This window comes from Hyperolius riggenbachi, chromosome 11 (genome assembly GCF_040937935.1).
Source record: "Hyperolius riggenbachi isolate aHypRig1 chromosome 11, aHypRig1.pri, whole genome shotgun sequence".
NCBI lineage: Eukaryota > Metazoa > Chordata > Amphibia > Anura > Hyperoliidae > Hyperolius > Hyperolius riggenbachi.
The window spans coordinates 89,674,754-89,686,806 of NC_090656.1; the positions used below are offsets into that span (position 1 = coordinate 89,674,754).

A 12,053-nucleotide genomic window follows, 5' to 3' on the forward strand; every position below is an offset into this window, starting at 1 on the left:
AAGGGGGTTTGTGCGGGCAGTGAGTAGGGGTTTGGCATTAGGTAGGGGCATTGTGCTGGGGAGGGGGACGTTTAAGTGTAAAGGCTCATACACACATCAGACTATAGTCTTTGGAAAATGAAAGATCACAGACCAATCTTATCACCCTTCATGTAGTATGAGAGCCATACTCTACACAGTCCACATCAGAAAAAAATCTTTGCAAGATGCTGCACACACAGATGCTGTACAGACACAAAAGATCAGTATCTGCAAAAGATCTGTTCCTGCCAAAAATCCATTCCTGCAAATTGCAATGATAGTCTATGAGATCTGCAGATCATCATACACACATGATTTAACTGACATTCATCTGCAGATCAAGCAATCATCTGCAGATCTGAAAATCCATCCTGGTGGATCTGATCTGCAGATGAATGTCAGTTAAATCATGTGTGTATGATGATCTGCAGATCTCATAGACTATCATTGCAATTTGCAGGAATGGATTTTTGGCAGGAACAGATCTTTTGCAGATACTGATCTTTTGTGTCTGTACAGCATCTGTGTGTGCAGCATCTTGCAAAGATTTTTTTTCTGATGGGGAGTTCAGCTCCATAGAATAGACTGTAGGTATGGCTCTCATACTACATGGAAGGGGGTAAAATTGGTCTGTGATCTTTCATTTTCAAAAGACTATGGTCTGATGTGTGTATGTGGCCTTAGCAGTAGTAAAATATCGGTAACATTTACTGATATTTTACTATTGAACATGAACACTGTACATAGCAGAATATTCTGTGTATGCGGAAAAGAGATTTTTTTCAAATGCCTGTAAAACAACTCATTAGCACTGTTGCCTTGCAGCGTTAGTGTCCTAGCCAGGAATTGAACCTGGGATCCTATCTGCGAGGGTAGTTATATGTCCTTGTCATATTTCCTTTGAAAACACCATCTTTCTCCCTCAACCCAAAAAAACATACTGATAATGAATAACTGTTAATTAGCTTCTCCTCAAAAACTGGCCTAGACTATAACATGGATGCAAGTGCCCATAATGGTACAATTTTTAGTGAACGATCGTATTTTCAATCATTTTTGGGGCTGTGTTCCTTTGTGACAGTTTCTCTCGAGGCCTAATTGGACTATACAGTGGCTTGCGAAAGTATTCGGCCCCCTTGACGGTTTCCACATTTTGTCATATTACTGCCACAAACATGAATCAATTTTATTGAAATTCCACGTGAAAGACCAACACAAAGTGGTGTACACGTGAGACGTGGAACGAAAATCATACATGACATTTTTTACAAATTAATAACTGCAAAGTGGGGTGTGCGTAATTATTCGGCCCCCTGAGTCAATATTTTGTAGAACCACCTTTTGCTGCAATTACAGCTGCCATTATAACCATAAAACTATTTCCTGGCAGAGAACAGCACCTGAGTTCAGAGGATAGCTTTAAAAAAGGTTAATAGTTTATATAATTTTCTACTTCAAAAATAACCAACACTACTGAAGCTTTTCTGACCTTCTACCCAAATCCATAGTCAGACATATTGCTTTCTATGAGGGAGAATGGATGCGCTGCTACTAGTCTCCACCCCTAATATACCGATTTGCAAAGTGTAAATGCCTGATATGCCTCTCATCCTTCCATATATTTTAGCTCAGGGACACTGGAAGATGACGTGAAAGACTGTTATTGAGCAAAAATTACAAAACATTAAAACCCACTTTTTCAGCTTTTAAACATAAAATAAAACTGGGGTATCTAAAAACAACAAAACTTTTTTTTTTTTTGTATGAGGATATATACATTTGTTTCATCAATTTATTTAAACCTCAAGTTTACTTTTAAAGTACCGCTAAACTGGGTTTTGAACAATTTACTTTTTATACAGTTTAATTTCTGGTGCTGTGACATATGTCACAGCGCCATCCTCCTCCACCTCCAATACCCTCTGTGTCCCCCACTTTTCTTAGCTTTCAATTATGGGTGGGGAGGAAGTGTCCAATCCTCCTCTCTGCTTGTCCTTAGCTCTGCCCACTTTATGCATAGTTTATAGTTCCTGATCTGAGTACTGCACACAGCGTACAGGAGAACTGTTGTGTACAGGCTTGTGATAATAAAGGTCAGAGCGATATTGTACTAATATACACCTATGGCTGACTGGCTGACCTATCCTGGGGGCACCTTTTCGCTAGCTAATCTATACTGGGGACTCTTAAGGCTGGCTGGCTTAACCTATAGTGGGGAAACCAATGGCTGACTGGCTAACCTATACTTGGGACAAATATGGCTGGCTGGTTAACCTATACTGGGGGCACCTGTGGATGACTGGCTGACCTATCCTGGGGGCACCTTTTCGCTAGCTAATCTATACTGGGGACTCTTATGGCTGGCTGGCATAACCTATAGTGGGGAAACCAATGGCTGACTGGCTAACCTATACTTGGGACAAATATGGCTGGCTGGTTAACCTATACTGGGGGCACCTGTGGATGACTGGCTAACCTATACTGGGGGCACCTGTGGATGACTGGCTAACCTATACTGGGGGCACCTATGGATGACTGGCTAACCTATACTGGGGGCACCTATGGATGAATGGCTAACCTATACTGGGGGCACCTATGGCTGACTAACCTATACTGGGAGCACCTATGGATGAATGGCTAATCTATACTGGGGGCACCTATGGCTGGCTATCCTATACTGGGGGCAGCTATGGATGTCTTGCTAACCTCTACTGGGGGCACCTATGGCTGGCTAGCTAACCTATTCTGGGTAGTAACCTTATTATGTATAAACGGAAACAAAAAGAACAATATCCTCTGAAGAGTACCACAACCACCACATAGACTTTATACCAGTACAAGGATATGTATATCAAAAATATTGAAGAAACTTGAAGAATTTATATGCAAAAATACAAAAAGTCTTTATTGAAGACACCACTTGTGCAAAAATGTTCATAAAACAGAAAACATTTCCCATAGCAAAGAATGGTGAACATACAGCCGTGATAAACATCACACCTATACTGGGGGCACTTATGGATGACTGGCTAACATATACTGGAGGCAACTATGGCTGCCTGGCTAACCTATGCTAGGAGCACCTATGGCTGGCTAACCTATACTGGGGCACCTATGGATGGCTGGCTAACCTATACTGGGGGCACCTATGGCTGGCTGGCTAACCTATACTTGGGGGCACCTATGGCTGGCTGGCTAACCTATACTGGGGGCACCAATGGCTGGCTGGCTATCCTATACTGGGGGCACCTATGGCTGGCTAATCTATACTGGGGGCACCTATGGCTGGCTAATCTATACTGGGGGCACTAATGGATGACTGGATAACCTATACTGGAGGCACCTATGGCTGGCTGGCTAGCCTATACTGGGGGCACCTATGGCTGGCTAGCCTATACTGGGGCACCTATGGATGGATGGCTAACCTATACTGGGGGGCACCTATGGATGGCTGGCTAACCTATACTGGAGGCACCTATGTCTAGCTAACCTATACTGGGGGCACCTAAGGCTGGCTAACTTATACTGGGGGCACCTATGGCTGGCTAACCTATACTGGGGCACCTATGGCTGGCTAACCTATGCTTGGGGCTCCTATTACTGGCTAACCTATATGGGGGCACCTATAGCTGACTACCTATATTGGGGCACCTATGGCTGGCTGGCTAACCTATTCTGGGTAGTAAAAATGTACAGGATAAAATTCGCTAAAATCGTTTAAAAAGTTCGGGAGGCGGTGGTGGACCAACCAACCCAAAACAGACACGATGCTGTTAATTAAGATAGTAACAATGTATTCACATACTCCTAGATATAATTTTTTAAACAACTTTTATCCTGTTGGTGCCTCTGTACATCTCTACAAATCAAGATATCCACCCCGGGTGGAGGGGTGTTGCACCCTCTTATTCCTCTATCCACAGAGAGCGACATCTTAGTCCTGAATGAGGACAGGCCTAAACTCCTCACCTGCCTCTACAGTGGTTGCCTTAGTGGTAACGTTGGTTTGTAAGTATAATACTTAAGATTCATATTTTCTCCCCTTTTCCAATACATACTACACTACGGTATATTGGGCTCTCGGTTTTCTGCTTTCTATTCTGGGTAGTAACCATATTCCGTATAAATGGAAACAAAAAGAACAATATCCTCTGAAGAGTACCACAACACCCACATAGACTTTATACCAGTACAAGGATATGTATATCAAAAATATTGAAGAAACTTGAAGAATTTATATACATAAATACAAAAAGTCTTTATTGAAGACAACACTTGTGCAAAAATGTTCATATAAGGTATCCTTCAGGAAACATTTTCCATAGCAAAGAATGGCGAACATACAGCAGTGATTAACATCAAGATTAGTGCAGTTGTAAATATTGAGGCGACAACATTGACTTGTTTTGTGATAGATTCTTCATCAGGCCTCCACATATAAAGACAAATCTGTGTAGTTGACACATGTTCTTAAAGGGACTCCGAGGAGTAAAAAAACAAACAAAATCAGAACTTACATGGGGCTTTCTCCAGCCCACCGTAGGTCGGGAGGTCCCCCGGCGTCGTCCTGGCTCCTCTCCCGGTCCCTCCGCAGAAATCCCGACTGGCGACACCAGGGCCGATCACTGCTGTATGTTCGCCATTCTTTGCTATGGAAAATGTTTCCTGAAGGATACCTTATATGAACATTTTTGAACAAGTGTTGTCTTCAAGAAAGACTTTTTGTATTTTTGCTTATATTTTTGCTTATAAATTCTTCAATTTAACACCCTCTCCTTGGGAGCAATTTAGCCGAGAAACCGCCCTGTCTTCACCTACTATCTTGCTGCCGTGGGTTACTGTGTTTATCCTATTAGGTTAATATTTTTAGTTAGTTCTGATTTCGGCAGGGAAGTGGGGTACATAGAGGGGAGCAAATGATTGTAATTCAGCATGAAATTACAAAGCAACCTGTAAGGGCTTATTTGACCTGTGGTTCCACAGAATGCTCTGAAGATTGTATTTTCATGATCTTAAAGGGAAGTTCCGAGGAAATTTAAAAAAAATAAAAAATCCACTTACTCTGGGGCTTCCTCCAGCCCCTGGCAGCTGACCTGTGCCCTTGCCGCAGCTCCGTTAGCTTCTGATCCCCTCCGGTGCAGATGCCAACCACGCCTGCATCCTCCTGCGTTCCACTGTGCGGCTTCCTGAGTCACACTGACGTTATCCGGGCTGTTCTGCTACTGCGCCTGCGCAGTACAGTCCGGATGACGTCAGTGCGACTCTGAGAGCCGCTCGCGCAGTCGGCACATTGCGCCAGAGGGGACTCCGGACCACCAGCGTGGAGCGGAGCTGCAGCATGGGCACAGGATGGCTGACAGGGGCTGGAGGAAGTCCCAGGTAAATGGATTTATTTTCCTCAGATGTATCCTTTAAGGATGCGAGCTGGGTATGTACTCTTTCTTATCCAGAGATATGGATCTGTGATACATTTGTCTTTATCTAAGAAGTAATGAGTGGGAGGTCAATAAGAAACTAATTTGCTCTTTTGGATCTGTTGGGTTATTATTTTTATAATGCCAACATCTTCCGCAGCGCTGTACAGAGTATATTGTCTTGTCACTTAACTGTCCCTCAGAGGGGCTCACAATCTAATCCCTACCATAGTCATATGTGTATGTATCGTAGTCTAGGGCCAAATTAGGAGGAAGCCAATTAACTTATCTGAATGTTTTTGGGATGTGGGAGGAAATCAGAGTGCCCAGAGGAAACCCACACAGACACGGGAAGAACATACAAACTCCGGTCAGATGGTGCCCTGGCTTTGATTAGAACCAGGGACCCAGCGCTGCATGGCGAGAGCGCTACCCATTACTCCACTGTGCTTTCTAACGATGCTGTACACATGCACACCATCAGTTCATTCAAAAGACCCAAAGCCTGCTTTTGTAGTCTATTTATGTCCTTTTTCGTGTATGTTCTGTACACACAGGGGTTAAGAAATATCTGGTGATGTCATACACACTTTGTTAAATGAACAATCGTCTGCAGACTATATATGCCGGGAAAGAGTTGAGAGATTGAGACACCTAACTGTGGACACTATTTTTGGAGGTCTTTTGTAAACTTTTTGTTTTACGATTATTGGCACATCGATCACTGATCGTTCATTTTCCAAACACTTTTTTTTTCTTTTTTTTGTATGCAGCTTTAGTTGCATGATTGTTTCAGGTGTGTGATTCCGACACTACTGCAACCAAAGAGACCTCTTTCACCGGATCAGTGAATAATGGCGCACAGCGCCTATGCATTTAAATGGCGCCACATTAAAAAGATACGCTTATCGCTCTTTCTCGTTAGTACTGCATAATAGTGGCGCACAGGGAAAAAAAGAAGAAAAACGGCACACAGTAACGTTATTCATCAATAGTGCTGTTCATTTGCCAAACAGCACATGTTATTGCCCACAGTAACGTTATTTATCAATCGCGCCCTACATAAGCCAAACTGCAGACGTTGTTTAACTGCAAAACGGTGAATGGATTTAATGTAACACTGTCAAGGTTAGGATTAGGCACCACTGGGAGGGGGGGGGGGGTCTTAGGGTTAGGCACCACCAGGGGGTGGTTAGGGTTAGACTCCACCAGGGGGGTGGTTAGGGTTAGACACCACCAGGGGGGTGGTTAGGGTTAGGCACCACCAGGGGGTGATTAGGGTTAGGCACCACCAGGGGTGATTAGGGTTAGGCACCACCAGGGGATGATTAGGGTTAGGCACCACCAGGGGGGGTTTAGGTGTTAGGAATAGGTACAGAGAGGGTTCTGTGTGTTAACGCTAAATAACAATAAGGCTTTAGCGTTAAAGCCTTAGGGCTCGTTTCCACTATCGCGAATCTGCATGCGTCCAACGCATGCAGATCCGCACATGTAATACAAGTGGATGGGCCTGTTTCCACTGTAGCGTTGTTGAGGTGCGTTTTTTTCAGCGTGAAAAAAACGCACAAAAGAGCCAACGATTTCGCCTGCGTCGGGAATCCGTGCGAATCGCCGCTAATGTATTTAATAGTAAAAACGCATGCGTTTGTTACATGCGTTTTTACCCGCGATTTCGCGTGCGATTTCGCACCTTTTTCAATTTTATTTAGCCCTGGCAGTGTCATGGTTAATTTCGCATGGCACCCTGCCATGCGAAATCGCAGGCGAAATCGCGGGTAAAAACGCATGTGGAAACGCATCCGCATGCGTTTTTACAAGCGTCGGAATGCGGCCGAAATCGCGTCGCAACAGTGGAAACAAGCCCTTATTGTTTTTTAGCGTTAAAGCCTTATTGTTATTTAGCGTTAAATAACAATAAGGCTTTAACGTTAAATAGCGATAAGCGCCAAAGTTATTAGCGGCAACACCGTGTGCCATTATTCGCAGGCGCCATTTTCAGATGGATCCCTCTTTCACAGTGCGATGTTAAAGTTGCACGTTAGAAAATGTATAACACAAACTAACGCACAGCAATACTAAGTCTGTGCGACATTCACAGTGCACACGTTGCGTTTGTGTGTAACATGTAGTGTTATTAAAAAGTGCTGCATGCTGTGCGTTTAGCAATGAATCTGCTGCGTTATTTGTGTTGCACATGCTCAGTAATGTTGTTTTTTTTTTGTAATGTAACGCATGCACTGTTTTCGTTCCATCATAAATACACATGCTTTGTGTTTATTTTGTTATTGTTCATGCTCCAGTTTTTTTTTTAAATATTTTTTGGGGGATAGTCATCACTGTGCAACCAAAATGGCGCACCAAGAGACGCACAAAGAAATACGTCATAACACTTAACGCAGTGTTAAAGAACGCACAATAACGTCCAAGTAACAGTCTGTATGCGTTGCGTTAGGGCTGCGTTGTGCGACTCAAACGCAACGTCCTACTGTGAAAGTGGCCTTAAAGCACAACTAAAGTGTTAGTGATATGGAGGCTGCCATATGTTTCCTTTTAAACAATACACATTGCCTGGCTATCCTGCTGATCCTCTGCCTCTAATACTTTTAGCCACAGACGCAGACCAAGCATGCAGATCAGGCGTTTCTGACATTTTCAGATCTGACAATTAGCCACATGCTTGTTTTTGGTGTGATTCAGACACTACTGCAGCCAAATAGATCAGCAGGACTGCCAGACAACTGGTATTGTTTAAAAAGAAATAGATATGGCAGGCTAAATACGCCTCTCACTTCAGGTTCCCTTTATTAAGTAAAATGTGCAATAAAACGTATCTCGATTCTTACTTCCTTTCATTTGCAGTAAAATCAGAATATTTGGATGTTTGAAGCAAATAAAAATCTCCTCTGTACCTCTCTAATAAACCGTTTCCTTTCCTTTTATAGTTCTATGTAGCTGTGCTGACAGTGTATGGAGAAGGATACTATAGAATATTTCTGTGGACAGATACTTATCTAAGCCTGGAGGGGTTAACATGTGACATCAGTGTGACAACGTCTTGCTGAGCCAATCACGGGCTCTGTTTTGCAGCCAATCCAGAAGCATGTGGGCTTGTCTGCCCAGCTGGCTTTTAATCAGCAGGAACAGGAGACTGAGACATTCACAGTTGCAGCTGCAGCCTGTGTGTTCCCATCTCTTTCCTCACTATGCAGAACAGCAACGCTGTGGAAGAACCGCGGAGAGCGCGAATTATTGAGATCTCTCGCAGTGTGTCATTCAGTGCTTCTCACAGGCTGCATTGGTGAGTACTGCTCTGCATGCACATCTCTATTACATGGCTAGCAGCAGGAAGATGCCAAGTGAAGCTGGCCATACAGATATAATAATAATTCCTTTTTTTGTATAGCGCTTTTCTCCTGCTGGACTCAAAGCGCTTGCGAGGCAGCCACTAAAGCGCACTCAATAGGCAGTAGCAGTGTTAGGCCCCGTTCACATTACAAACGCAGATGGCCGTGCGTTCGGAACGCAACGCATACGACCGCACGCCATCCGCTTTTGTATGCGTTCCGTGGCTGATCCCATTCACTGAAAGTGAATGGGACAGTCGCGCGGTTTCTGAAGAAATGCGTGCAGCATGCGTTCCCGGACCGCACAGGTGCGGAACGCATGCAGTGTGAACATCAGACAGTGCAGTCTATGCACTGTCTGATGTGCGTGCCGGCCTCCTACACGCATTGCCGAAACACGGACGGAAACGCGTGCAGTGTAAACGGGGCCTCAGGGAGTCTTGCCCAACGAACTCCTTACTGATGGGTGATCAGGTAAGGCGATCAATGGCTGCATGGAACAGTACAGCAATAGCAGTTTAATCAATTCTCAGATTACTACTTACTAGTTCATATTAAAGATGGCCCTAAACCATACACTTTTTTTTTTTTTTTTTTTTTCCTTTTTGTTTCAGATCTTTTAAATTAGGTCTTATGCGTTCGCTCAGTTTTTTTTCTTGATTGTATTGTTTGAAAAATTAAACCAACCCACCACACACTATTCCATTTTTTTTTTAAATAATTGATCAATGTCCCACCCCAGCTGATAATTATCAAACAATGTGTGACCATACACACTTTGCTTTTTGTGTTAGAACATTTAGATTAAGTCAGTTTTCTTGTTTGATTGTATTTGTTTGAAAAACCAAACTAATTCACCACACAATTACATTTTTTTCCCCTAAAAACTCCAGTATCAAAATTTCCCCCCATGACCAATGAAACATTTATAAAAAGGTTTTGAAAATTCAACCAATTCTTCCCAATGTAAAAACTATTCTTCAGATTTTCCATACAATTGATTGATTTTATTGGAACAACTGGAAATGTTCTAGTTGAATTGTGTGTGGGCACTTTTGGAATGCTAATGATTGATACTTAACCATTACCCCTACTGATGTTTGTAGCCTATGCAAAGTTCCAGTTCAGCCCAGGTAAAGTTCCAGTTTGTGTGATTTTTGTTGGCAACCATTGGTTGCAATTTGAAGGTGAATCGCTGTGTATGGATGGAAGCGTCAGGCAGTGCAGTCTTTGCACTTCTGATGTCCATGTGGATTGCATCACTGTGTGCTTCTGAAGACCAATCAGCAACGCATAAGTGTGGAAGGGGCCTAATTGGTTGCTTGTCATGTCTTCCCCTGACCTCCTGTGTGGCTAGTATGAAATTTTATTGGCTAATGGAGGTGAGCTTAAAGCGGGAGGAGTACGGAGGATGACCATGCACTTGTACAAGACCATCTTACACTCTGGATCTCTCGGCAATGCTTTTGCTGAGAACCCTCCAGCCACGTATGTGGGCAAGATTAGGGGCAAAGCAGACCTATGAAGTAGTGAGCGTGGCTAGATGTTTGCGCCAGGGATCTGCAGGAATTCAGGAATGCTCCTTTAATGACAGCAGGAAGCACTGATAGTATGTAGCCTTAAAGGACTTCTGAGACGAGAATGGTAAAAAAAAGTTAAATACCTGGCTACATGTTTTATCCTCATTCCGCCATGGTTTTTCTCTTATTTTCAGCCTCTGGTCGGGTCACGACCCAATCCCTCGGGTCGTCTGCTTTAGCCCAATTTAAGATGGCCGCCAGGTCTTGCCACACCTGCACAGTTCTCATGGTCGCGAGTGCGGCTGTGCAGCTCGGAGTCCTCCTACAGCCTCGTCATGGCTCCCGGCGGTCTCGCGTGCTTTACGTCCACTGAAATGGGGCTACTGCAGATGACCCTATTGATCAGGTGGGGACCCGACCAGAGGCTAAAAATAAGAAGAAATTAAAAAAAACAACGGAGGAATGAAACGTAGGATGGCGGATGGCGTCCTCGGAGGATAAACGTGCAGTCAGGTATTTAACTACTTCTTTTACCATTCTCGCCTCGGAAGTCTTTTAAACTATGTAACAAACTGGGAGGGAGGCTCCCCTCAAAGTGGTTAAAGTTTAAAAAGCAAGATGAACTTACCTCAAGAGTGAGCGTCTCAGTTCAACAAGCAAATAATAAAGCCACACATTTTTGAAGAATTTCACAGGTCAAAAATCGCTTCTTCAGGTCAGTATACAATGGGCTCTATTCTCAATGAGTTACCGCATGAGTTAAATTAGGTAGTGATAAACACCGACCAAAATATCTCCATTTTCAAATTCACAATTTTTTTTTACCTCATGCGGTAAAAGTGAGGTAAAAGTGTGGTAATTACCTCAAATTTATCTCCAATTTGAGATTCTCAATTGAAAAGTTGGTGTTAATTAAGGATGTTTTTATCACCTACAAATGGTAGGTGATAATTATCACTTTTCTGTTTTTGGCCTTCAGGATGGAGCCTTTTGAGCTTTTTTTTGCTCGAGTTTATGTCAGTTTTACATAGAAGGCAGAAAAGACGAGTGTGTCTAATCTCAAAGCGCACTTTCAGACCTAGTACAGTCTTTTAGATGATTTAATAGATGCCGAGGAGGAAATTCATCTCTGCTCTAAAAGATAAGCAACATCATAATTACCTTTAAAGAAAAACATTTCTTTGTTACAGCTGATACAAATCCAGCAAACAATTTCCAGTGTATGTACTTCCTGCTTTCATGGAAGCAGACATAGGGTTAACATCCTGTGTTTACACATTAGCTGCTCTGCTGAGGCAGCCAGCTGGCACAGCTGAGAGCTCAAATTATAGTTGTGATTATTCACAGATGAGGGGGAATTAGACAGGCTAAATTATATACATACAGGGTGCATTTCTATATGTTTTCCTTCTGTCCTGTGCAAGAGTTGAGGTCCCACTTTAAATGTGACTGGCTTTCCTGGGTCGTCTCTGTATAATGGGTGGCAAGCATATGGGCTGCCCTACAGTGGTCAAACAAGCTTTATTTCCGTACATATTACTGACAGTTTTATCACCTGTTTTATCACCTGTTTATCACCTGTTTTATCACCTGTTTTACCGCACTTTTATCAAACATTTATCACACTTGGTACATTTTTAGTGAATACTCACTTTTTTCACTATTTTTAGTGAATTATCACTGGAGGTAATTTTTCACCCAAAAAAGAGTTACCGCACATGGTTTTGTGAATAGAGCCCAATGTCTTTTATTGT

General features: G+C 43.1%; 1 protein-coding gene across 1 annotated transcript in view; it reads left to right on the top strand.

Moving 5' to 3' along the window:
* The first annotated feature begins 8,450 nt into the window (after window positions 1-8,450).
* The window catches only part of LOC137538860 (6-pyruvoyl tetrahydrobiopterin synthase-like), a 29,302-nt gene continuing 25,699 nt past the window's right edge, over window positions 8,451-12,053 (top strand). The window contains exon 1 of the mRNA XM_068261242.1: window positions 8,451-8,733. Coding sequence (XP_068117343.1) covers window positions 8,639-8,733 — 95 coding nt within the window. The 5' untranslated portion in view covers window positions 8,451-8,638. The remainder of the gene's footprint in view (window positions 8,734-12,053) is intronic.